The 27,183-nt window shown below is 54.3% G+C and overlaps 1 protein-coding gene across 3 annotated transcripts in view; it reads left to right on the top strand.

The window, feature by feature from the left end:
- Positions 1-477: 477 nt before the first annotated feature.
- Positions 478-27,183, top strand: part of ARRB1 (arrestin beta 1) — a 78,650-nt gene continuing 51,944 nt past the window's right edge. For 2 of the 3 annotated variants that reach the window (XM_027562883.1, XM_027562881.1), the window contains exon 1: positions 478-1,157. In XM_027562883.1, coding sequence (XP_027418684.1) covers positions 1,138-1,157 — 20 coding nt within the window. In that variant the 5' untranslated portion in view covers positions 478-1,137. The remainder of the gene's footprint in view (positions 1,158-27,183) is intronic. The other variant, XM_027562878.1, reaches the window with a different exon arrangement.

The following is a 27,183-nucleotide window of genomic DNA, read 5'->3' on the forward strand; positions in this document are numbered from 1 at the left end:
CAGAACACCAGAGAAGCCTGCAAAAGGACATGCTTACATTCACTGGATACCTACTGTGCATCAGGCACTCAGGGTAGTCTAGCGAACATCTAGGGACGGTTCTGCAAGCTGGTGTTAATATCCCACTTCACATGTTTGTGGACTGGCTCTGAGAGGGCTGGGGTCCAGGGTCACCCACAACAGACCATGAAGCTAGGTAGGGACTCTTCCCTTATGCAACTCAGCCAGGTCAGACTCCCAGGCCACAGCCGGCCAGCTTTAGGCCCCCTTCCTTATCTCCTCTTTTCACCACGCTTCCTCTTCCGGGGCAGTCACCACAGCCACCTCGGGTCCCCCTCCCACCCCCATCAGTTCCCCACCGCTGACACTGCCTGCTCCAGCCCCCTCCGCCCCTTCTTCCTGTCCCTGTGGTGTGGTAGGGTGTTCTCACTCCAGAAGGGCGGGGAGGTGTGGTGCGGGTAGGGTGGGGCGTAGGGCGAACGCCACCGCAGGCACCCTGTTTCCCACCGACCCCCCACCCTACCCGGCGAGCCGCCCGGAGCTCCGCCCTGGGGTTGCAGGCGCACCTTCGGCGTCCACGCCCCCGCACACGCAAAGGCTGCCCCCCACCCGCCCCCGGCGTGCGCAGGGAAGCGCGCCTGTACACACGCACACTGCACAAAGACGAGCACCCCACTCCAGCCAGGCAAACGCACCTCACTCGGCAGCGCACACAGCGGTGCACACGCACCCGCACCCTCGCGTTCACACACGCGCACGTATACCCGTCCAGCGTGCGCCCTCACGTACACACACACACACACGCGGGGCAGCACCCGTGTGGACCTTGAATGCCGACCTCCGGGCCCTGACGCGCCTGAGCCCTGCCCAGCGGCTGGCTGGGCGGCGCGCACACACGCGCACACCGGCCCCGCGGGCCCTCCCCGCTCGGGTGCTGGGCTCCCCGGCTCCCCGGCTCCCCGCCCCGGCCGCGGCGGGTGCTGTGCGGCGCGGCGGGACCGGGCGGGGGCGGCGGCCCGGAGCGCGGAGGAGGCGGAGCAGGAGCCGGGAACCGGCTGGCCCGCGCCCCTCCTGTCGGCCGGGGATTTTCCAGCCTGGGCGCTGACGCCGCGGACCTCCCCGCGGCCGCCTCGGACCATGGGCGACAAAGGGACGCGGTGAGTGCGGGCGGCGGCCGGTCTGGCGGGCGTGGGGGCGAGCCGGGCGAGGGCGGGGGTCCTAGTCCGTGTCCCGGCTGTGCGTGCGCAGCCACCCCGCCACCTCTGGCTCCGCGGCTCTCGGCTCTGCTCCACCCGAGGTCTCCCGTGTGGTCGCCGGCAGGGCTGGGGGCGCGGGGACCTGGCCGCGGAGACACACGCACACGCATTCATTCGCTGACACCCAGCACCGGCTACCCGGGCTCAGGGACGCAGGGGGCAGGCTGACACACAATGGCACACGCTCATGTGGATACACAGGCACACTCATCTATGAGCGCTCTGTTTTGGCACACACTGACATTCATTGCCACATGTCAGCACATCCAGTGACACTGTCACACACTCGCTGGTACACACTCATCAATACGTTCTTGCTGACACGTTCTTGTGTGTGGGGGGACACACAGGTCACACTCCAACACATACCAGTACTAACACACCTTCATGCTCATGTACACATGTTGACCTATCCTGATACATACACTTACACAAATGCTAACACTCTCACTGAGACACCCAACAGGAACACTTATGTTGGCATGTCTGTCACCAACAAAGTGTTCAAAAGACCACACTAGTGCTGACCCCCACAGACACACATCAGACTAATGCCCAGACAGACACCCCGGATCGCATGCCAACAGCCCATTGGGCCTCTGACACACTCCAGTCCCCACAAGTGAAGTGGAAACGCACACACCACACCGGGTGGGAGGCCCCCTGGAGCCTGGGAAAAATGCTTCCCTTCCAGGGCTTCCTTTCCCTCTGACCTCCCCAAGGGCTGCAGATCTCCTCCAGCAAGGGGGTGGGGAGAGGGGGCTGGGGTCTCCCTAGGAGCCTGCCCTGACGCAGAAAGGGAGAGGTCTGCCTCTGAAATGGGAAAGTGGGACAGAAAAGGGAGGGGGCTGGGGCCCAGGACAAGCCCCTGTCAGGCAGGCATCTTTGGCACCCTCGATCTGCCCTTTCGCTCCACCAGTTCCCTTCAGTTCAGATAGAAGCTTCTCCCGTATCTCCTCTTACGCTTTCGGCATGAGCCCTCTTATTCATTCTTTTCCTCCTTTACCCTCTTCTGTCTTTGTTCCTCACTTCTCCCCAGTCTCTTCTTCGTCTATGCCCTGCCTTACTCTCTCCTGACTTCCAATAACTATTTACAGAACACCTGGTGTGTGTGAGGCATAATGTGGGGCCAAAGGTGTGCAAGACCCACTCCTTCCCCACGGAGCTCGTAGACCAGAGAGGAAAGGCCCCCGTGGCCATCATGTTTCGGGACCACTGACAAAGCAGTGTAACACTCACTGCCATCTGACACTCACTCTCAACAACCTGAGAAAAGTCGTGCAGAGATTAGCTCCATTTTCCAGAAGAAGAAACCGGGGCTCAGAGATAACTTGTGCTCTGAAGGTTTAAAAACTGCCTCCTGCTGGCTCTGCGAGGAGGTTAACTTTGCTCTTCCTGTTTTCCCGAGGGGGAACCAGAGCTTAGAGAGGTTACCCTGACTTGCTTAAGGTCAAGAGGGGCCAGAGGCTGGAGTCTGCTTGATCCGTTTCTCTGGAGCTCACTGTTGGGCACTGTCAGGCCCCTCATGGACCCTGGTTTGAGGTCTGGGGGGGATGAATGGCTCTGTGGGTGGAGGCCCAGCTGGTGGTGGAGGCTGCAGAAGATGCCGAGGCATCTGCATTCACCTTGATGGCTAGCTCCCGTTGCAATCGGCTGACCCGGGACCCAGGTCTGTGTCCTCAGAGGAGCATGTGTGAGTCTCTTCCACCATGTCCAGGTACCCCAGTGACAGGATCTTCCTGATCATGGAGGTGGGACTTTTCTCCCTGCAGGGAGCCAGAAGCCCTTCCCCCTCCCCGTCGTCCCTCTTGTGCTGCTTCGCCATCAGGGTGACTCAGCCCCTCCTGGGCCTTGGTTAGCCTCACTGTGACTGGGGGGAAGTGTCGTTGCTCTCCTGCTGGCATAGGTTGTCAGCAGGATGGGCACCTGTTGGAGACCCTATCTCTGGAGCTAGGTATTTTCCATGACTTCCCTGCTGTGTCTCTAAGTCACTGGGAGCTTGAGGACCTTAGCTTTCCCACCTGTAAATCATAGCTATCCATACCTAACATTTTCAGGACCCTCCCTGTGTTTTCTGAATACACCTGGCAGGGGAGGAAGTGCTGCTGGAAGCCTGGTGCCTAGACCTGGCTGTAGTCCATGGGATGGTGGCCCCATTCTCTCTCCCGGGCTCCTCTGTAATCCCAGGAGGCCTCCCTCTCCCTTCCAGACAGATTTCCTGAGTAATTTGGAAGCGAAAGACACAATCAATAATAGGCCATGCCTTGCCTTTTCTGTAAAGCATGGGATTCTACTTTATCTCTGACTTAGACGAGGAGATGGCAAATGTCTAATACCCTAAGGATCAGGAGTCGTGCGGCCATCCTGCATCTGGATTTGCCACCCCCATATGAAAGTGACAACGGGAATGAGTCAGAAACAGTCACTGGGCCTGAGGAAGTTCCAGGGTCAGGGGGGAAAGAGGGTAGGAGAGAATATCTGGATAAGATAAATTACAGGTAGTGTGATGACTCTTCTAACAAGGGCTCACGGAGCGATCAGACAGCCATTCTGCAAATGTTGACTGAGTGCTGGGGCTGGTGGTTCAGGGATGAATGGCTCTACTCGGTTTCCAAAAGACTGAGAGCAGAGCGAGGGATTATCCTGCAGGGTGACATGTGCTGAGGCCAAAGGAGGAGTCCCCAACACAGTTTTGGCAGGGGGCATGGTGAGGGATGCTTTCCTGAGAAGGAGATGGCATTGGAGCAAGAAGGTGGGGCTGGGGACGTCATTCCTGACGTGGGGTGAGGAATGTGACAAGGTTTAGAGACATGAGGCAACACGTGCCGCCTACGGGTTGGGCTGGGGTGACGAGAGTGAGCACAGGCTGGTTATCAACAGCCTGGGATGTCAAGCTAAGGAGAGGTTTTCTCCTGAAGTCCCCAGTGACTCAGAGAGGAGTGTGGGGAGGGCGGGGATGGGAGCAGATTTGTGTTGCAGAAGGATGCCTTTGGCAGTGGCAAGGTGCCTTTGGCCACCTGATGTGAAGAACTGACTTATTGGAAAAGACCCTGATTCTGGGAAAGATTGAAGGGAGGAGAAGGGATGACAGAGGGCGAGATGGTTGGATGGCATCACTGACTCAATGGACATGAGTTTGAGCAAGCCCTGGGAGTTGGTGATGGACAGGGAAGCCTGGTGTGCTGTAGTCCATGGGGTCGCAGAGTCAGACACGACTGAACGACTGAACTGAACTGAAAGTGGGGCAGGCCTGGATGCAGGGAGCCCAGTGCGGAGGCTGAGGAGGAGCCTGGGAGAAAGTGAGATTTGAATTAAGGCTGTGGCAAGAATGGAACTGAGACAGATGAACAAGGAGGTAGAGTCTATTAGCCCTACTCATCCGGTGCCAGACATGTGCCAGATTTACATGCATGATCTCATGGTCCTCCCTCTGATTCTATTAGTGCGAGGACTGTTTCCATTTTCTACACCAGGAAACAGACTAGGAGAGATTAAGTAATTTGTGCACTGCCATTCATTCAATGAGCTTTTGAACCCAGGCCTATCTGCCGTGCTGCTCTATGCTTTCACCCAGAAGGAGGGGATTGTCTGACTCACAGGTGACCTCCCCTACCTTGCTGGCAGCCCCATTCTCAAGTCGAGCATCCCTTCTGTTTCTTCCTATTCCTACCAACTCAACTGACAATGTAAAGGATCAAAGTTAGACAATAAGAAGGACTTCCCGAGAGACAATGGAATGGAGCGACATTTCCTTTTCTACAGATGTTTATGAACTCTTCTTTTTTGGCAAGGAAGGAGGGTGGGTGTGATGGGGACACGTAATCACCAGCTCTCTGTGAAACTTGGCTGTGGTCTCGGTGGTTAAGCTCTGTGTGACCCATCTTGGCTGGAACATGGGGGAAGTCCTGTGGCTTTGGCCAGGGTCACTTATGGGACTGCCGGGAGTGGAAGCATTGAGCCTGACCCATCGTCTCTGATCCCTGGCTCTAGGCTGGCCTCTGGGCTTCAGACCTCTCCACAGCTGTGTTCCTTCTGAGCTTGGGCCTCCTTCCCCAGGGTTGAAGCCTCCCATTGGCATGCGTTCAGGGGTCCTGAGTTGTGGGTGTGCCATACACTGGGGATTCAGCAATGGAAGAATAACAGGCCAGGAGTCAGCACACCCTGAGTGGCCTCTGGCCTCTGCCAGGCCATCCTCCGCAGTGACCATGCTGGCCATCTAATGAGACCTGCAATGGGTGGCAGCTTGACGGGGAGCCAGGCTGGAAGTTGAGGAAGATATCGGGGGTCTTCTGCGTAGATGGGTCCAGATCTCAGGGTAGGGATGGACATGGGAGGCAAGCATTATGAGAGTCTTCAGTTTAGAGATGGTATTTGACTTGGCGATTATGGATGACATGGCACAGGGAGAAGGATATAGAGTTTGAAGAGATGGTGGCTGGGGGCATTTGAGGCTTTGGAGAGCACGTGTGCATAAGGGTGGAGGGAGGAGAAGGGAAAGAACAGGGGAGGCGGTGTCCTGGGAGCCACAGGGCAGGGAAGGACCAGCAGAGGATGGAACTGGGAAAGACCCCTGGCATTTAGGCAGAAGGCAGTGGCTGGTACCTTGTTGAGAGGGGTTTTGATGGAGCCATGAGGGCAGAGCTGGGCCACAATGGGCAGAGGAGAGTAGGGAAGGACCTTGTTTTTCTCTGCCTGGAGCTGGTAGGGAGCCTCTTGGAAGAAGGGTGTGAGGCCCTGGGCCAGGGGCACTGGGGGCTCTGGGTGTGGGGACCTGGGGGGTGAGGCTCAGCTGAGGACTGGGAGGGATGCTGCAGAGGTGTGAGATGGTCACAGCGAGGAATGTCTGTGCTGGCTCCTGAGAGAGGGGCCGCGCTGAGTTGGGCAAAGGGTCTTGAGAAAGACTTCCTGGGAGAAGGTGCCCCCTGAACTGGGTCCTGGGGCATGTGGAAGGCTTAGGTATTCTGGACAAAAGGAAGCGCCTAGGTCCACGTGAGGAGTGAGGCAGCGGCCATGGCGAGTGGGCTCTGGGTGCTGAAGTGAGTAGGTTTCAAGGCACTTTCTACTCAGGTTTTCATACCTCACATGTCTTTGTTACCCAGTTGGTGAGCTCCTTGTGATTTGGGGCTATTTCTGTTTCCTGTTGGCTCATCCATTGTCCAGCTCTGGATCTGGTTCATAGGAGATGCCTGGCAGGGATGTGTTGGCTGGACTGAATTACTTCCTCCCTTCTTGCCTCTACTGTCAGCCCAGGGGCTCCCTAGGTCTTTCCCATTAGGGAATGCTGAAGATGGAAGCCGTATTTCCCAGATGAGACCTGGTGCTGGGGGATCGCCTCCATCAGATTGAGAAGTCCTGAAGGAGAAGAGTACCACTCCTATCAGAATGGGCTTCCTGCAAGTGAAGCCTGGTTCTCCCACATTGGACAGGCTTCTGCAGGTGGGAGCCCTGACTCCAACATCAGGCAGTGGACTTCTGGGGGTGGGACATGTCTTCAGGATGAGCCCTGCTGGGGTTAGAACAGGGACCCTGATGGGTCCTGAGCATCGTCCGTCCCTCCTATGTGCAGGATGGGTCCTACCCTGGGGGTGGCTTGAGTACTAGTAGGGGGATACAGAACAGAGGGGGTGGGACAAGACAGGGCGGCTGCTTTAGAGAGGGGAACAAAGGACACTGTTGTCCCAGCCCCCTCCCCCCTCCCTCCCAAGGGGCCCTGGCAGGGCCATCTCTCTGGAGACGCACCCCCCCTTCCTGGGCCTGGCCCCGTCTTTAGTCCCACTTAAGAGGAACTGCTTGTTCCTTCCCAAGAGACCCAGTGCCAGATGAGGCCCCCGGGAGGCCCGGCCCCAGGGATCAGACCAGACAGGTCCTGGATTTCTGTGTGATTGAATTCACCACAGCCCGGGAGTCGCTTTTCCTCTGCCTGGGGCTGGGTCTGGCCTGGCTGAGACCATAGCCAGTGGGTCCTCATGTAACTGGAGAGGGATCTGGAGCGGGGGTGGGGGTGGGGGTGTTGGGATCCGTGTCAGGGCAGCAGGAGGCAGGACTCCTTACTCAAGGTCTGAGTGCTTCGGTGGCCATGCTGGCTCCAGCCTTTCTCCAGGTGCGCTCAGAGGCCCAGAAGGTGAATGAATGTGGCCCCACACGAGGCAGGTGCTCCCTTCATCCTGGCCCTGAGCCTCTGGCCCCCAACTGGTCATCCTCGTTGTTTTGCAGCCTCACCCCCTTCCCTCCCAGCCGTTGTAATCAGTGGGCGTGGATGATTTTTGGCAGAGGACCACAGAAGGGGTGGGGAGTGGACTGCTAGGCTGTGCTGTCCCAGGAGGCTCAGGGATTCGCTCTAATGCTTTCTCAGTGCTGTGTGACCTTGGGCACAACATTCACCCTCTCTGAAACTTGGTGTCCCTATGGAAGTCAGATCAGCCAGAGGACGTGAAGCTCTTCTCCTGGAGTCAGTGTTTCCTGTGTGCTGGTAGTGGGTTTGGGGGTGACCTTCCTTCTGGAGGGCAGAAATGAGGGACTGGGCGGTTCAGGCCTCTGCCACACAGCAGTAGGACTGAGATCACTGGGGAGCTGGGCCTAGATGGCTGTGGGTTGCGTTCTTCCCTGTGGGACCAGGTTGTTGCCTCAGCAGCCTCCCACCGCTCAAAGCACCTGCAGGAACTGGCAGGCAGGCAGGTCCTAGGACACTTCATTTTCTCTGCCCAGGCCATGCCCTCCTCAGGTGCCTACAGCCTCCTCTGTGATCTGATTAGCATATATTAAAGGCTGATTAGCATAGTGGTTAGGCTCTAGGAAGAACTAGATTTCCTGGTTTCAAATGCCAGCTTGCCACTTCCCAGCCTGGCAACCTCTGGTGACTATTTAACCCCTTCTCTGCGGAAACTCCCTCAGTTGTAAAATGGGGTAGCAGTGGTGTTTGCCTTATAGGTTGTCTTAAGGATTAAATGAGTTAAAATAGGTACAGCTAGGAGATAAGCCCCTGGCACAAGTGCAGTGTTGCATGAGGTTGGTTCACAATGCCCTTCCTGTCCTTCAAAGCCTGGATCACTCATGGATCACTCATGGCCTCCTCCTTTAGGAAGCCCTCACTGATCTCCAAGTGCCTTGTGACTCTTTTTTTTTAACTGTATATTCATTCTCTCTTTCTTTTGGCACTCATGCCTCTGTGTCTTTGTAGGTCCTGGTTATTTGCACACTCATGATGCCCTTTGTGTGAGACCAAGGGCACTTGGCCCGAGTCTGTTGTCCCTTTGCACCTGTGTAGACCTGGAGCTCCGTAAATATTTGTTCAGTGAAGGAGGCTAATGTAGGTGTTCCACTGAGAAAAGATACATTTGGGGAGGGCATTGTGGTGGGTGAGGACAGAAAGACACCATTGCTGATTCTGAAATGTCTAATGATGGCCCAGAGTCACAGGCATTCGATTGTTCTCTGTAATCCAAAGGACGGAAGGCACAGGATGACGGCTTTACCTTTGCTAGGAGAATGTGTGTTCAGGCAACCTGGTGAGGGGGTCGGTGGCTCATTCCAACCTCTGTGCCTTTGTTCCTGCTGCTCCCACCATCAAGAATGTTATCCTTTCTTCTCTCTGCTTGTCCAAATTCTACTTCCTCAACACGTGCCCAGCCATCACTTCCTGGCCTGTTGGAGAGGGTGGGCTCTGTTCACCACACCCATCCTCAGACATTGATGGAGCCTCTCCTGGGTCTGGGTAGTCATCACCCTTTAGGAATCTGGCTATAGTATGTCCAGTGTGGTTTGACCTGACATGAGGAGGGGACCATGGCTTCTGATGACCCGGCGGTGGTCAAGGAGCTCTTTATGCACCTGGAGAGCCCTCCTTTGGCCTGCTGGCAGAGCACAGTTCTCCCCCACGGCTTCCCACTGGGCAAGTACTCAGAACCCACCTAATTACTGAGGACAGAGTTCTGGGCACCGGATCCAGCAGGCTGCGGTCATAATCAGCTAATTAAACCACCCGAACACTGCTTCTCAGTCCAGCAGACAGGAGAAAGAGGGGTGGTGAAGAGTCGTGGGAAGGAGAGGGATGCTCCACTCCGGGAGAGTTCAAACACCAGGCCTGCTGAGCCGAGCTGGGAAAGGAAGCAGGAAGTGGGGAGAGAGGGTGGGGGGCAGGCAGGGAGAGGGACAGCCAGATGAGAGAGGGTGCTATCTGGGGGCCACACTCGAATGAGATGAATCAGAGCAGCCATCTGGTCTGGGAGGCAGGGATCCCACTTGGTCACTGTCGCTGTGACATCGTGGACAAACTGCTTTTCCTCTTTGGACCTCAGTTTCTCTGTGTGTCAAGCAGCGAAAGGGTTGGCCTGGAAGGTCCCTGGAACCCTTTGATTCGGTTCAACAGCTTGCAGGGGAGGAGGCGTCAACAGCAGACTGTGTTTCTGCCCAGTAGCCTGGTCTCTTGCAGCCCTGTCTTCTGAAAGGGGCGGGTGCTGCTTGGGACTAACCCAGCCTGAGACTGAGTCTCTGTAGGTTAATCACGAGGGAAGGGCGTAGATGGCATTGGGCAAGTCCTCGGCCTCTGTCGTGCCTTTGTCCCTGCTCTGTCCTCCTGACGTCCTGTGGCTCCCAAATTAGTGTCCTCAGCGAGTGACCGTTTAAGGTTGTGCAGTATCCTTTCCAACAGTCTAGAAATTTCCTAAGAAGCACCCTACAAGTGTAGGAATGGGCTTCCCTGAAGGTAAAGCCACAGGTTTGGAGTATGGATCTCAGAATCACAGAGACTTGGCTTTGTTGTCTAGCAGTATTGCTCCCTGACCTTTGGTGAGGGTCTTAAACTCTCTGGGTGTCAGTTTTCTCATTTATGAAATAAGGATAATATCCTCTATTGCAAGTAGTTGCTATGGGCAGAGAGGGTAGGGATTTGATAAAAGTCATTGTGACTCTTAACACTGGCAGTGGACTCAAGCTTTTCTTTCTGCCTCCTGTCTCCTGCATCCCCTCCCCCTTCCTGTCCTGCCCAGGACTGTGTGCTCTGCTGGGTGTGCGGGGGTGGGGGGCTGTGCTGGGCAGGAGGAGAAGGTCAGATGATGGCTGGAAAGGGAAGTGAGATTGCCCAAGGGAGGGGAGGGTGGAGCAGTTGGTGCTGGGGCAGACGGGGCCCCCCTCCCTTTTGGCCCTTCACTTATGGTGGGTTCTCTACGGGGAAGTGGGGAGAGCTTGGGGGGTCAGGAAGCTGGGGGCAGGGGAGGGCGTCACGGAGGGTCCCAGGCTTCTCTCCTTTATCCCCACCCCCAGGGGCTGGGTGTAGAGCCAAGGCCCTGATTTTCTGCCAGAGAAGCCAGCAGACCTCTGTTTCACACACTCAGACAACAGCCCTTCCTGGTTCTCAACCCCTAGCGGGAGGTGTCTGCTTGAAGCCGGGGCACTTGGAAGGCAGTGCCTGCCTCGGAGGTCTGTGAGGTCTGGAGGAGAGGCAGCAAAGGAGGGGACCAAAGCCACCTCGGCCTCCCCACGTCCCTCCCCGCGCCCCTCCCCGCAGTGCTGGGCTGTGACAAGCCAGGGCCTCTGACTCCAAGGAAGCTGGTTACATAACTCAGCCGGACTCCCTGCTTCCTTCTTCCATTCTCCCCAGAGAGGTCTTGGGAGGTGCTGTTTTGCCGCTTTGCTTTGATTCCCAGGCCCAAGAGGTCATTGAGACCGTGCCCCTGCCGAGGGCAGTGATAGGCGCTGCCCACACCATCTCAGGAGGAGAGCTGCGTGCGCTGCCCTGCTGCAGGCACCGGCTCAGCTCTGCACGCTGCCCCCCTTCCCATGCTCCTAGGGGCAGAGCTGCAAAGGGGAGAAGCCTCATTAGAGGAAACAGGCTGTGTCCTGAGATAATTTGCCTGCAAAGTGGCCCGGAGGGAAGCTGACCTCTCTGCAGCTAGAGGAACAGATAATCAGCATTTTCCAGTTTGTTCAACTCAGTTCCACAAACATTTCCCCAGCACTTGCCGGGTGCCAGGCCCAGACCTCCACTCAAGGCATGTTCCCGAAGCCATCTGCCCATCCACCCTGTCCCTGGCCCCGTCGTGGCGTGTCTCTCCCAGTGGGCAGCTGTCTTAAGAGGCGGCTCTGCTCCCATCTTCCTGCTAAGACCATGCCCTTTCTCGCAGACTGGGGCCTGGCTGTCCTGGGTTCTGGGGTGTCAGGGGCCTCATGACAGGAAGCATGGGGATTCCTCTGGGCTAAGCTTTTTTACGGTTGGTTTATGCCCTTGGTTTATGTTCCCAGTCAGCGCCCCCCTCCCCCAACCCTGCCTGTGGACAGATACCTCTGTCCTCACCTGCCTCACCACAGGCCCCGGGCTGGGCCTTGAGGTATGAGGAGGAAACAGACAAGTCTCCACCCTCTTATCACTGGGGAAGAGGGAAGAGATCACACCAGAATGCTGTCAGAAGTGGGGTGATGGGAATTCGTTTATACCAGGCGCAGAGCAAGCCCATTCATTTATAACCCGGGCAGAGCAAGCCCGGTGGATAAGGGTTAAAGGCAGCTGCGCAGAAACGGGGAGGTCATGGCAGCAAGCTTAGGAAGGTGAGTTTGACTTGAACCAGAAGTGACGCTTGTCTTGGCGGTGCCTGTGACTGATGTTCTCAGTGGGGACTGACTTCCTTCATCAGATACTTGGGCATCCACTATGCGCCAGGCACCCGAGTCAGACACTCTCTTCCTCTGGTGTCAGTAAGGGGTGTGGTGGGACTGCTAGAGGACACAAAATCTAGGGTGAAAAGTGAAAGTTCTGCCACATGACATCAGAGTGAGTGTTCGGGCCTGAGGAGAAGAAATGGGGCAGGTGTAAGAGGAGACACCAGGCTCAGCAAGCCCTCCATGGAAACCAGGGGTTGCCTGGGTCTCCCCTGGTGGTGGGCGGGGGTTGGGGGGCAAAGGCTTCACTCCAGCTGAGAAGACCCTGCAGAGGTCTGATGACTGTTCCCAGAGGAGTGATGAACGTGAAAGAGCAGAGAAATCATGTCTTATGAGAAACAGCTCTACCCTTGGGGGTCATAGAGTGGGGGTGGGGCACATGCCTGCAGCTCTAAGGGCTGTATCTGGGAACACGGAGGCCAAGTCCTGGCGGTAGAGAGAGGAAGCTCTTGGGGTTCTCACCTTCCCTCCATATCAGTAGTTTTGTGTCCGTGTGCTGAGTTTTTCTGCCTCTGGGCATAAAGTTTCCATCCTTTCTGTATCTATGCTAATGAAAGCACCCAGCACATTAGGAGGTTGATTTTATTATGGGTCTCTATAGCTCCAGGGCAGTGGAAGAAACCTGGAAGCATTTTTAAACTCGGTAAGGAGAACTTTCTTTTTTTGAAACAGATTTTAATGTCCTAAAAATGACAGAGATGATCACACGGCATAATGGAATGGTTAATATGCACATTTTCATTTCTTATATTATTTAGAGTGTTCACTTTGGCAGCAGCGACTCCCTATGCATACCTGAAACATCTCAGCCATCTCTGACGCTCACAACTTTGCAGAGTCAACTTTGCCAAGAAAATTAATAATAAATAAAGCTTTTTAGTAGAACTTTCGAACAAAGAGCCATAACCCAGTCCTAAACTGAGCCCTGGCACAGATGAGTTTTCATCGGATTGTAGAGGTGGGGTGGTGGTGGGGAAGGTTCTGAACTCCACGGAGAAGAGAAACCCTCTCCTAACCGTCAGGGCACTCAGCCTGATGGTGATGGATAGATACATGGTTCCATCACCAAAGTGCTTTTCTTCTCCCCATTCCACAGCCACCAGCTCAGTCCAACCCCCACATCTGGCATGGACTATTGCAGTGGTCTTCTGCTTAGTCTAAACCCCTCAAACCCTCCTCTCATTCTGAAATTCGCATCTGACCCTGTCCTTCCCCAGCTTAAAAACCAGTCAGAGACTTCCATGGTGGTTCAGTGGTTAAGATTTCCATGCTCCCAATGCAGGGGGTGCAGGTTTGATTCCCAGTCAGGGAAGATCCTGCATGCTGCGTGGCATGCCCAAAGAAAACACTGACCTGTTTCCTCTGTTTCCTGTGAGAAGGTTGTATTCTTCCAGTGGCACTGGAGGCCTTTTCCTCTCAGGCTCCTATCCCGATTCTCCCCACCACACAGCTAACATTCTGGCTACACTGACTTTTTTGGATCTTCCCCCACAGCCTTTGTACTTTCTACACATATGTGTCTGTTCAAGCCAGTCTCTTTGTTTGGAATGCATTCCTCTTCTGCCTGGTGAAATCTCCCTTGTATTTTAAGGTTGAACCTGAGCTCAGTGCAGTTCGGCTAAATACAATGCAGTTGAGCTGCATTGAGTACCTGCTGTGTGCTTGGACATGACACCTTCCCTTGGCTCTGTGTTCACTGCCCAGGCAGAGTCAGTGCGCTGCTCCATGCTCCCTTGGAGCCTGATAGGTTTCCAAGACGGAGCGTTGTGCTGTACTTGGCTACTGTCATGTCAGTTTCCAGTGCTAGAGGGCAGGCGTGTGTCTGGTACCTAGTGGACCTCCAGTTCCTGATGTGGGTGAGGCCAACCTGGGTAAGGTCTGGGTTTGCAGAAGTGCATTGAAACGGAGTACAAGCAGCACTCACACACACACACCCACACTCACACGCACACACCCACACCTGTTATACTCAAATAAATGGGGGCCAGAATTGGGTATTGGGTAAGGAGTGAGTCAAGGAAAATTCTCAGGAGGAAGTGAACCCTGGGCTGCTGACCTGAAGGAGAAGCACTCTTTCTTCTTCTCACTTCCCTCCTGAGCCTGACTGAAAGCAAACAGCTGAAACTGTCGAAAGGGAAATGCATACATTTTCTAATAGGGGTTGGGATCTCCTAGCCTAGAGATAGGAGAAGGCAATGGCACCCCACTCCAGTACTCTTGCCTGGAAATCCATGGATGGAGGAGCCTGGTAGGCTGCAGTCCATGGGGTCGCTAAGAGTTGGACATGACTGAGCGACTTCACTTTCACTTTTTACTTTCATGCACTGGAGAAGGAAATGGCAAGCCACTCCAGTATTCTTGCCTGGAGAATCCCAGGGACGGCGGGGCCTGGTGGGCTGCCATCTATGAGGTCGCACAGAGTCTGACGTGACTGAAGCGACTTAGGAGCAGCAGCAGCCTAGAGATGATTAAATAGGTGTATACCTCCTCCTCCCTTCCTTCCATATACATTTTCTGAACCTCGAGGAGATGCCAAGCACTGGGGCTACAAAAATTGATTAAATAAAACATGTCTTTGTATTTTTCTGTCTTAATGTTCACGTTGGAGCCTGTCCTTCCCTTTATCTGTCTTGTTGGAGTCCAAGTCTTGGCATGTCACTTATAGCTCTGGGACTTGAGGACTGGTCACATCATTTTTCTAAACCCTAGTTTTCCTATGCATGCGTGCATGCAAAGTTGCCTTAGTTGTGTCTGACTCTTTGCAACCGCACGGACTGTAGCCTTCTAGGCTCCTCTGTCCATGGGATTCTCCAGACAAGAATACTGGAGTGGGTTGCCATGCTGTTCTCCAGGGGATCTTGCTGACCCAGGGATCAAACCTGTGTCTCCTGAGTCTCCTGCCCTGCAGGCATATTCTTTGCTGCTGAGCCAGAAGGGAAGCCCTTCCTATGCACACCATGGAGGTGATAACACATCCGGTAAGGTTGCACTTTGTAATGTGTATGAGGGGCTACACAAGTGCCTTTGACAGTGGTCTGTCTTGGAGTGAGCACTGCTCTCAGACCGCAGGCTTCTTGAGCACGGGGAGCGTGTCCAGTGTGTCCTCCCTGCCCAGCACAGGGCCAGGCACACAGTACATTAGAGTGATCAACTATCCCAGTTTCCCTGGTCTGTCTCAGTCCCACATCTAGGGAAAACTCTCAGTCCTGGGTGAATGGAGACCATTAGTTGGTCACCCTATACCATGGTCTCCATAAGGGTTTGTAGAATAGATATACGGATGAATAAATCATGAGGGACAGAGTCAGGACTTGGAGAGCAAAAGCCTGCATTAAGTGGCTGGCTTGTGGCATGAGAAGTGGTCTTGTGAAGGGTCTAGAAGGCCCAGCAGGTAGAAGGTGGGAGGCGGCCACCGGGCCCTTTACTGCTCTGCAGGGAACACAGAGGCCCTGAGTCTATAAGGCTGTTGCTTTCAAGTAGGTTTCAGGCTTCCAAGGCCCATGTGCTCTTCGTCAGACTCATCCAGGGAGAAGGCAGTCATTGAGGTCCACTTTCACTTGGTGGGTCTGTCACGAGCGCCTAGTCTCTCCTTTGCCTTTGAAGCTAGAGGCCTTGGCTCCTCCGCCTGCCATGTTTGGCCAGTCTGCCCACTGCCTTCTGAAATGTCCACTGCAGATGAAGCGGAGGCCTGGGCCCAGAGGTGGGAGAGCAGGGCTGCAGCCCCATTCGCCAGCTCAGGCCCAGAGAGAGTGGGGCCTCCGTTTCCCCACCTGTTCCTTGGGGAGGCAGCCCCTCCTGCCGGGGCGTTTGAGGGGCATTGCTTGTGGAAGTCTCTGTGGTGTGTCTAACACTATGTGCATGTGCTGGGCTGTGCTTAGATGCTTCAGTCGTGTCCGACTCGTCTCGACCCTATGGACTATAGCCGCCAGGCTCCTCTGTCCATGCAGTTCTCCAGGCAAGGATACTGGAGTGGGTTGCCATGCCCTCCTCCACGGAACCTTCCTGACCCAGGGATCAAACTCGTGTCCCTTGTGTCTCCTGCATTGGCAGGTGGGTTCTTAACCACCTGGGGAGCCCAGTGTGTGCATAACTAGTGTTGTTGGTTGTCCACATCTATAAATGGGGACGATAAAACTTGCTCTGTATAACTCGCAGGACTGCTGTGTGGGCCCAGTGGGATGTAGGAGGTGGGAACACTTGTCAGCCATGTCATAGCCTTTAAATATTTGGGGAGGAGGGGGTCTCAGAAGAGCTGCTCCTGCCAGCCCCGGGGTTCCAGCTGCAGGTGGAGGCAGGCCCTTCCCACCAGGCGTAGAGGGACCCTCTGGGGTGTGCCTTGGTACTGCTGTCCGTGTGACCACACAAACCCCGTGCCAGGCCCTGTGCTCGGGTGGCTCTGCTTCTTCTGAAACCATGGCAAGAGAGAGAAGGCTAGACAGATGTGGCAGGGTTTAGTAGCAGCAGGACGCGGGACAAGAAGAAGGAATGTTCCGGAGCCTCGTCTGTCTGTTGGGCTGGAGGCAGGGCCTTTGTGAAGGCGGGTTGTGCTCAGATCGCCTCTGGGCCCTTCCTCCAGCCCAGAGGCGGATTCACCGTGAGGCTGGTGCCGCTTCAACTTCAGGCCTTCACGCTCCAGGGCCGTTTCCAAGGCCCAGCAATGTGTCCACGGGCTCAGAGGGCTTGAGAAATGTGCACAAGGAAGAAGATATTTTTGTTTTTTATAAGAGAGCTTCCAAACTACATGAGCTTCAGTCCCTTTCAAGCCTGGATCTGCCCCTGCTCTGGCCACGAGTCCTTTGTGCCAGGAGGTTGGCGTCATGTCGCTGCACGTCCTCAGGGAGTTCTCATCCCACTGTGGACTTGGTCATCACTTAGAGCCCTCTCTGCTGAGGCAGGACCTGAAAGACATCTGGGAGAGCCAGTTCTGGGCCAGGCCAAGCTGGAGAAGGAGAAGGGGGCAGCAGAGGATGAGATGGTTAGATAGCATCACCGACTCAATGGACATGAATTTGAGCAAACTCTGGGAGACAGTGGAGGACAGAGGAGCCTGGTGTGCTGCCATCCACCCAGGCTTTGCGGAGAGTCGGACATGACTTAGCGCCTGAACAACAACAACAACAAGCTCATAGCTCTTGCTTGCTGTGTCAGTAACAGACTGGAAAGGTCTCTCTGCCCTCAACCTTACTCATCTGTGAAATGGGCATAGCTCCTACCAGAAAAGGCTGCGGAAAGGTTGTCATGGGAGCTCAGTAAATGTTGGCAGAAGCTGGATGGACATGATGCAGGGAGCCCACCCCTTCTGTTGGGATAGCGTTGCTAGCTGTCAGATTCACCTGCACTGTACGATGCGGGGCAGGGGGTGCTGGTCAGATGAGCTAAGAGCGGGGAAAGGGTTCATAATCTATGAACTACAGCTCTCTTTGTCTCTTTGTGTGGGAGGTGCAGGGTGGAAGTCTGGACTGTCCTTTCCCACAGGTGGAGGGGTGGTGGTTGGTGGTGGTGAGGAGCCTAGCTGAGTTTGTGCCTGAGCAAAGCTGCCTGTGTGGGCCAACCTGACCTTTCTTGCTCAGAAAGGAAGGTAAGCCGGCAGGGTGCGTTGCTTCCCCCTGCAGATTTAGGGAAAGCTGGCTGAGTGGTGGTTGCATCCTGTCCCTTCCGACTTCCAACATCAGTGCCCCTTTCAGGGAGTGGGGGAGGGAGGAGCTCAGGCGGGAGCTATGAGGTAAGAACATGGGTTTTGGTGTCAGGTCAGGTTTCAGATCCCACCCTTACTGCGTGTTATGTCTGTGACCTTGAGACAGTTATATATAATTTTTATGAACCTCAGTTTTTCTCATCTTCAAAATAGGGTTGATAAGGGAATTTCCTCACAGTCTGCTGGTTGGGGCTTGGCACTTGCATCCCTGGTCAGGGGAACTAAGATCCTGTAAGAGGCAAGCCATGATGCTTCCCCCTCCCTCTGCCCAAATGGAGGTGATAATATCCTCCCCAACACCCCAGGGTTGCTGTAAGGCCTAAAGGAGATAATATAGGCTAAGCACAGTGCCTGGCACACAGTAGGTGCTCAGTATATGCCGATTGTCCCTCTCTTCTGCCCCGTGAACCTCATCATCCTGTCTCGCACTCCATCCTTTACCCTTTGGAGAGTGCCCTCAGTTGGGCTGCGAACTCCCTGGGGGCATCTGTTGTGTTTAGTTCATCCACCTTTATGCTCCAGCCCTGGCACAGCACCTTCAACGCACTTTGAATTGGTTGGCGAGAAGCTGCGCTGGCCCCAAGAAAAGAGGACTAAGTTTTAACCCTAACTCAGTGCACACCCACTGTGCGCTCCTGCCGAGGCCTACTGTGTGGAATCTGCTCTGCAGAGCTTGAGCGGCTGCTTGTAACTTGCTGGAATCCTCTGCGCTGGCCGCTTTGTTTTCTTTTCTTCCAAGCACTTAGCACTCATGTAATCAAATCAGTCTTTGGTCAGCCTTTAAGATCCATCTCTCTCCACTGGAATGCAAGGGCCACAGGAGCTGTGTCCCCAGGTCCCATGCCTGGCACAGGGGACACGCATACGCTTTTGTTGGCTGTCCTTTTCTTTCCCTTCTCTGAGCTCAGGCTTGGTATCCCTCCCAGCCCAACCCCTTTCCAGCTGGGGCAAGTCTTCCTGCTTCTTTCAGATTCAATTTCCTCATCTCTAATATGGGCATAATGGTGGTCCCAGATAATCAAGTGATCAGCTGGGCCTGGAGCAAGGTAAGGACTCCATCACATCAGCTCCTATTTTTAAAATGATCTCCAAGGGTCCTCGCATTTCTGACCTTCAGTGACCTTACCGCCTCTGGCTGGGAGGTGACTGGGGAGAACATTCCATTCCTCGCAGACCCTCTGCACTGGTCTCACAATGGATTTGGAACTCTGTGCAAACTGTTTATGTTTCCCCAGCAGAGTTTATTACCCAACTGGGCCTTCTGCAATTAATTACGAGCCGAGCAAATAACTTGTCCCTGGGAGGCTGGGCTTGGCATAAACATTTACATCCAGCCAGGGGCCAGCCCAGGGGCTAGGCTCCTTCTTCAGACTCAGGAGCACAGAACAGTTAGAGGATTAGGGTTGGGACGGCTGGGATGGGGTGGGGAATGGGGCCAAAGAGAAACAGCTTTCCTTCAACAACTTTTCCTGGGCCCCCATCTTAGCCTTTCAGGTGCTGGGCCTCTGCCTTCTCTTTTAATCTTCCTCAGTACCCCACAAGTAGAGTCCCTGTTTGCAGATGAAGAAATATGGAAGAAATTGAGGCTCATGTAAATTAAGGGATTTGACCAAGGACACACAGCGTGCAGGAGGGGCAGGATCTGAGGGTTCCCACAGCAGCTGTGAAGAGCAATAGACTAGAGACGAGAGGACAAACAGTGGGAACTCACTAAGAGAATGAACATTCATCTGATCGTTGGTCATTCATTCATCGTGTATGTGTCGGCCCCTGTCGCACGTGAAGGGCGCGTGAGGAGGCGGTGGTGACTCTTAGTGACTGGGCTGAGACTGTTGGTCCCCAGTGAATGCTGGAAACTCCCTCAGGATGTCCATTAACAGACCAGCTTTGGCTGAAGGAGGTTTCTTGGAGGGCTAGGAAGGGGGCGGCCTCTCTGAGTCTCTAGTGGTCATAACCGCCTCATCTTATGCCAAGAGATGGCTCCAATGTAAGTAGGCTCTAAGGTCAGCCTCCTTATGCCAACCTGGAATGTGGAATCCCAGAACCTTGGCCCCCTGCCTTTGGGCTGAGAAACCTCAGAAAAGGTTTATCTCCAGGAATAGCAGGGTCCCTCTTTTATGTCTGAGAGGGAAATGGCTGATTGGCAGGGGAAACCTTCCTTGCTCTCCTGATCCCCCGGCCCTGCCCCACGGAGGGACTGTGAGTACTGTGTTTTCTAAAGGCCCCTCTTCCAGCCCAGCAGTTCCTGCTCCCCTCCACAGCCCCACCATGCAGCTCTCTGGAGCCTTCCGCTGGGGGCCGTCTTCTGTCTTTGCAGAGAGGAGAGCTGAGACCAGGGAGGAAAAGGTACCCGTTCTGGATATGGTGTCCCTGGATCCTGGAACTCCTTGGCTTCAGGTCACGATGGAGACTGGGGCCCAGGCTGAGCCATCCACTGCGTGTTGCCCGATCCTGGCCCAGAGCCTGGCGTGTGGTAACTGATGCCCAGGAAACATGTGACCTGGGGGAGAAGTGACCGGCTGATGGGACACGTAGGAAGGACACTGTGGTCTGGGAGGCAGGGGGCTTCAGTCCACGGCACTGTCTCTCCCAGGAATGGACCTTCTGGGAACCGAGGTGAGATGATAGTCCTCACCCTCAGGGCTGTGGTGAGGATCAAAAGGCAGCAAGTGACTATTCACAGTGGACAAAAAGTGGAAACCAGTGGCCCTAACGTTCATCAGTGTATGCGTGGGTAAACAAATTGAGGTCTGTTTATAGCATGGAGCATCATTCAGTCAAGAAAAGGAATGAAGTACTGATGCATGCTGCAACATGAACCTTAGAAACACTGTGTCACGTGAAAGAAGCCAGACACAAAGGTCACATACCGTGTGATTTCATTTATATGAAATGTCCAGAATGGATTCGTCCATAGACCCAGAAAGCCGGGGCTGGTTGCTGGGGCCTGGGAGGAGGGGCGGCTGGGAGAAGAAACCACTTGGGAGTGATGAGTTTTAGTGTGGAGGGATGGAAATGTTTTGGATCTGGAGTAGAGGTGGTAGTTCTGCACAGCGTTGTGACTGCAGTAAATACTGCTAATTGTTGACTTCAAGCTGGTAAATTTTGTTATGTGAATTTCACCTCAATAAATTATTGTTTTAATTGCTAATAATAAAAGCAGCATTGTGAGGAGGAGGCCCTGGAGATGAGATACGGGTGTTCGGGGGTGAGGCTGCTGGAGAAAGGATGGGTAGAGGGAGGGGCTGTGACAGGGAAAAGGTGTCCAGTGGGTGGCACTTTGGGAGCCTGATTAGGACCAAGGGTTCCAGAATAAGAATGGTTGGGGGCTAAGATGTGTCCTTGGGCTGGTTATTCAACCCCTCTTTGTTTCAGTCTCCCCTATCTGGAAAATGGGAATCATTAAGTTTTTATTATGGCAATCTAAATCTTTTATGATCAGTCCTGAATATTCATTGGAAGGACTGATGCTGAAGCTGAAGCTCCAATACTTTGGCCACTTGATGAGAGGAACTGACTCATTGGAAAAGACCCTGATGCTGGGAAAGATTGAAGGCAGGAGGAGAAGGGGACGACAGAGGATGAGATGGTTGGATGGCATCACTGACTTGATGGACATGAGTTTGAGCAAACTTTGGGAGTTGGTGATGGACAGGGAATCCTGGTGTGCTGCAGTCCATGGGATCGCAAAGAGTTGGACACGACTGAGCCACTGAACTGAACTGAAATCTTTTATGATGGAAAGCTTAACAGTTTTCTTGAGGATTAAACTAGTTAATATTTGTGAAATGCTTAGAATAGTGCTTGGCACAAAGTAAGATCTGCATAAGTGTTAGCTACATTTATTATGGCTCATTCACATTTTTATTTATTTGTTCATTTACTGAGCACCCCTGCTGAGCCAGGCCCCCGGGCTGCATTCTGGGGACACAGCTGTGAACGTGACTCAGGGTCAGCTCTGAGGAGCTCCCTCACGTCCAGCCGTGCCTGCAGCTTCAGCTGTTAATGAAAATTGTTTATCACTTCCCGCTTCTCTGGAGCTGCCTGAGCAGGCACTGTCTCCCCTGGGATCAGACAGGTCTCCTCCTGAAAACTCCCCCTGGGTTTGGGGGCTCACGCCTTGGACTTGGAGGGAGGGCTTTCCGGGGCCTCAGTTTCTCTACCTGTCAAGGAGGAGGGCAAGCTGGCCGTGCCCTGGGGTTCCTCTCAGCCTCTTGTGGCCTCCAGACCTCTGAGTCACATAGTTCACCAGCCTGTGTTTGGGATGGGTCTAAGGTGTCACATCTGCTGAGATTTAATTTATAAAAAGTAGACAGTCTTTTTTTGGGCTGGCATCTGGGGCAGTAGGGGTTGGCAGGGAGTGGGGGGACAGGTGGTCCTTCCTGAGCTCTAGCCTTCACGGACTGGGCTCCAGCCCGCTTTTGGGTATGACCAGCCCCCATCAGTATTCCCCACCCCCCAGTAATCACTCAGGCAGAGTCTGACCACAGCTCTCCTAGACTCAAACTGTCTGATTCTTGCTGCCACCCTGTGGGCACCTCTTCTGTTGCCATCCATAGTCTATGGCACCTCCAGTCTATGGCACAGTCTTGGTACCTCCTTCCACCCCTTCCACTGACCTCTGCACGGTCATATGCCTTACCCCCTCACTGGGACAACCAACACACACACACACACACACACACACACACAGAGTCACCTGGCCACTTGCACTCCCATTCACCCCCAGCAAAGTCTTGCTGAGTGCTTGTTCCCCTTTCTCATCCTCCAACACCTGGATCCACACCCGCCCATCCTCGCTCTCCAGCCACCTGCCCTCCGCCCCCCATCCCAGCTTGGTCTCCACCGTTGGTTTCCCTTCCCAGATGCTTGTCACTGAGGTTGTCTCAGGGCAGAAGGGCAGAAAAGTCCTTCCAGGAAGGAGCTTGCTGTCTCAGTTTCCTTTTAAAAACAAAGCTATGTCTTGAGTAACATGAATTGGGCCTTCCAGAACTGCCCCCCTGGTGGTGGAAGGTGGTACCAAGCAGGCAGCTGAACAAGGAGAGGAGGGGAGGGGCAGAGTCAGGCCAAGCCAGGCTCTCTGGGTCTTGGAAAGCCCTGATGTATTCGTATTCCCCTTATTTCTCAAAGACACAGGCATCTCATTCTCATAGAAACGGTTCCCGGCCCTGGAGAGCTCGGCACACTGTGATCAGGGAGGGTTTCTTTGCCAGAACATTCATTTTATTCAGCCCTTCGCTCATTCATCCGTCTTTGCTCTGTGCCAGGCCCTGTGCTGAACCCTGGGGACAGAGTGGGGTGGGACCTGGTTCCTGCCCGAGGGCCGATGAGAGAGTCTGCTTTGTACTCACCGGGATGCCTTGCCTCTGATATGTGCCATTCATTCATTCCCTCATTCAGCAAATGCTGGCTGAGTGCCTGCCACGTCCCTGGCACTGTTCTAACACTGGGACACCAGCATGACCAAAGCAGGTGACAATCCTTACCCTCACCAGCCTCACCAGGCTGTCATCCTAGAGACGGGAATGACCAGAGTTTTGAGGGGTCATTTAAAAGAGCTGACATTTATCGTTCGGTAATTATTTTAAAAACACAAAATGCTTCACATTTGGACAAGAAGATAGCAATCATCCATAATCTCGTGACTTAGAACTTTACGAAACAGTTTTTTTTTGGTCTTTGCGATCCTTGCTATTATGTGTATATGTGTCCTCGTGTGCATGCACGTACCTGTGTTCAGACACAGTTGCGCTTAAGCTGTGTATGACATTTGGATTACTGCTTTTTTCCTTCAGCGTTTCCCGTGTCATTAATTTATCCTAATATCCGTGTTTGCTAATGACACATAAGAGTTCCTCATGTGACTGCTCAGCAGTTTATTGAACCATCCCCTTATTTGGTATTTACGTTATTTCCGGTTTTTTGCTATGTAAATAATGTCGGAATGATTAGCTTTAAAGTCATCCGACCGCTTCTGGAGGGCAGAATGCTGGAGGCTGCAGAGGTCCCAGGCTCACGCCACCACCTCCTCCCTTCCTGCCCATAAGCGCCACCTTCTTCCCTCTGGGGGAAAGGAGTTTCCCTCTAGGTAACTCTCAACATGAGGTGTTCCATTTATCTTTAGCTACATAACCAATCACCCGATAACTTAGTAGCTCAAGCAACAACATTCATCTCTTTATCTCCCGGTTTCCATGGGTCACGAACATGGGGGGAGTTCAGCTGGCCAGTTCCAGCTCAGGGCCTCTCCTGTGGTTGCAGCTGGCGTGGGGCTGTGGCCGCTGGGTGCTTCCAGCGAGACCTGGTGATCTGGCGTCTGGCCTTGTCCTACTCTTTCTCTTTCATGGCTGCCTTTCTAATCTAGGCCACCTTCATTTTTCACCTGGATGAATAATATCAACTAAGCGCACCACACTCTCCATGAGCCAGGTATTGTCCTATATTGTCCTAAGCTCTTTACACACATGAAATCGCTTGTGTCATCCTCACAACAGGGACCTTCTTGGTGTTCCAGTGGTTAAGACGCCTCTTTCCAAGGCAGGGAACTCCAGTTCAATCCCTGGTTATGGAACTAAGATCTTATGTACTGCATGGCCAAAAGGTATATTAAAAATACTTAATCCTCACAACAACCCAAGGAAGCAGATGCTGTTGTGATCTCTCTTCTAGCAAATAAATGGCAGATCCGGGACCTGAACCTGGGGCAGCCTCCTTATTAATTCCACCCCTTTGCTAGTCTCCCTGTGTGTGTTAGGGCCTCTCTGCCCTCCAGTCTCCAGCCAGTGGCCGAAGCAAGCTCATTAAAGTACAGCTGCCTCGTGTCTGTTCCTCACTGAAACCCTGCCGCCGTCTGATCACTGTGACAGTGAAATCCACCTCCTGACCAGGCCACCTGGTGACTGGACCCTGCTGCCCTGCCCCTGCTGGCCTCACCTACCGGTCTCCCTCAGCGCCTTCCTCCCCCAGAGCCTTCCCACTGAAGGTTCTGTTTCATTTTGGTTCAGTGCAGCATCCCACCCTGGCCCCCTCCAGAATTACATCACTGCTTCTTTTTCAGCTCCTAACTCACCTGTCACTTGCTGGGGAAGCCTTGACTTTCTCAGGCTGATGGGTCATGCATTCTACACTGGTGGAGCCCTGCCCCTGACAGCATGTAGCCCGAGAGTCACTGTGTACTATTGGCTCCATTTTGCTGTCTTTCTTGCAGGGCTGTTGTGTTGCACACGTACAGGGGATGCCGTAGGCACTATGGTCTGTGCCATACACCCTCCCAGAGTTGGGCAACACAAGGCCCCGCTGCCTTTCCCACCAAAGGGAAAATTCATACAGGCGGGGGCCGTTGCGTGGATCTGCCCTAATCACTGTGGCCAGTAGCATCTGACACACAACAGGCATCTGATGAATATTTGTGGATTACGATTATTAATAATGAGAGCTGACATGTATTAGGGCTTCCCTGGTGGCTCAGTGGTAAAGAATTCACCTGTAGTGTAGGAGATGTGGGTTGGTTCAATCCCTGGGTGGGGAAGATCCCCTGGAGAAGGAAATGGCAACCCATTCCAGTATTCTTGTCTGGGAAATCCCAGGGACAGAGGAGCCTGGTGGGCTACAGTCCATGGGATTGCAAAAGAGTCAGACACGAATGAGCAACTTAACAACAACAACAAAATATATATTACTGGGCAGCAGGCACTAAGCACACTTATTCCTCAGAACAATCCTATGGGATAAGCCCTATTGTTGTTCCCTCTTCTTAGAAGAGGAAATAGGCTGAGGGAGGGGGGAGTTGTTTGACTGATGTCCTCTAGTGAGTGAAGGTTTCAACTGAGGCGGATTAGTTCACTGTGGTAAAAAAGTGAATGAGGGACTGCCCTGGTGGCCCAGTGGTTAAGACCCCTTCTTCCAATGCAGGGGGCTCTGGTTTAATCACTCGTTAGGAACCGGAGACTCCACGTGCTGTTCAGTGTGGCCAAAAAAAAAAAAAAAAACAAAAACAAAAATTAAAAAAACAGGAATGAAAGAAAACCCCTGCATTCCAGCAGCTTAGAGTCAGTCAGATGAGGGGAAACCCAGACGAAGGTCATCTCAATGCTGGTGAGGATGTGTGGGGAGGTGGGGCTTTCCTCCAGCAGAGAGAGAGGAAGGAGAGGAGGGCCCCCAGACAGAAGGTGGATCTGCTCTGGGGCCACTGTCCCCCTTGGGCGCCAGGGCGCCTCCTCTTCTGTCTGCAGCCTCTGTCTCCCAGGCTCTGGACCACGGGTGGAGGCCCGAGGAAGGAGGGTGCCAGCAGGGGTGGGGTGGGCGTGAGGTTCTCTCCCAAGTGCTGAAGCCATACCAGAGGCCTCAGTTCTCACCTACTTGGAGGTCTATCCTTCCCAGGGAGGAAGGGGTGGGGGACAGGAGCCCCAATGGTACAGGTGAGGGAGTGGAGAGACCTGGAAACATCAGGGGATTGATTTGTCCAAGGCCCAGAGCCCGGGTCCCTGGAAACCCCTCAGCTCTTGGCACTGAGCGTGTGTGTGTGTGTGTGTGTGTGTGTACGCGCGCGTCGTGGGGCTGTGTGTTAGAGATGATGCCTCCCTCTTCCTCCGTCCTGACTCCCATCCCAGCCGTGTGTCCTATTAGAGGAAAAGACCTCCCTTAGGTTCTGTGGACTGGCCTCAGGTGCTTGCCAGGTCCTGGTTGTCTGGGAGTCCAGAGCCGCCCCGCGGCCTGGGACTTTTCCCTCCTTTGAATTAATTCCCTGGGTTTCCCACCAGGCTGTGGGCTTTCTAAGGACTGGGCCTGGACTCCCCCATCAGATCAGTTTCGCAGCACAGTACTTTCTGAGTTTGTGTTCTGTCTGCGGTTAGAGCCCAGCCCAGCCCAGGGGTGGGGCCCAGGGGCTTTGGGAAAAGTTGGTACCTGAGCGGGCCTTGAAGGAGCAACAGGAGTGACCAGGTCGAGTCCCCATCCCCTTCCTCCCTGAGCCTCGGCTCCTGCGGCACAGAGCTGGGTGGGCTCTGGTGATGGAGGGGGCTTCCCCTGCCCCTACCCCATGCCTGGCAGGGCTACTGAACTTCCAGAGGCTCCAGCCCCTGGGCGCCTTCCCAGCCACCCGCCCCTCTGAGGCCACAGCTTCGTTTCTTGTCTCCTTCCCCACAGGTCTCAGTCTGCTGGGGATTCTGTTTTGGTTGGAAAGAGGAGGCGGAGGTGTTTGCATGTCTGGCTCTTTCCTCCTTTCTTATTCCTCCTCCCTTCCTCCCTCCTGCCTCTCAAGATGTTTCCTCTGCCAGCCTGGCTCCACTCCAGCCTCTCCCCTCCCTGGGCAGGCCGCAGCCATCCCTCTCCTGCCTGGGGCTTCTGTGGGCTGTGGCTTTCCAGAGTGTGCCCTTAATACCTTCCGCCCCCAGAGGAGGGGTCCACAGGGCAAGGACATCAGAGGAGGGCACCCTTGCCTCCTCCTCCATCCACTGTTGAAAGCCCACACCTCCTGGTGGAGGCGGCAGAGGGGCCCACTCAGGGCTGCCTCCTGTTTGGGGTTCATCCCTTCCCCCTCTGGGCCTTGATTTCCTGGGGAACCCACAGCCAGCACAGACCCTT

The sequence above is a fragment of the Bos indicus x Bos taurus genome, chromosome 15, assembly GCF_003369695.1.
Source record: "Bos indicus x Bos taurus breed Angus x Brahman F1 hybrid chromosome 15, Bos_hybrid_MaternalHap_v2.0, whole genome shotgun sequence".
Taxonomy (NCBI): Eukaryota; Metazoa; Chordata; class Mammalia; order Artiodactyla; family Bovidae; genus Bos; species Bos indicus x Bos taurus.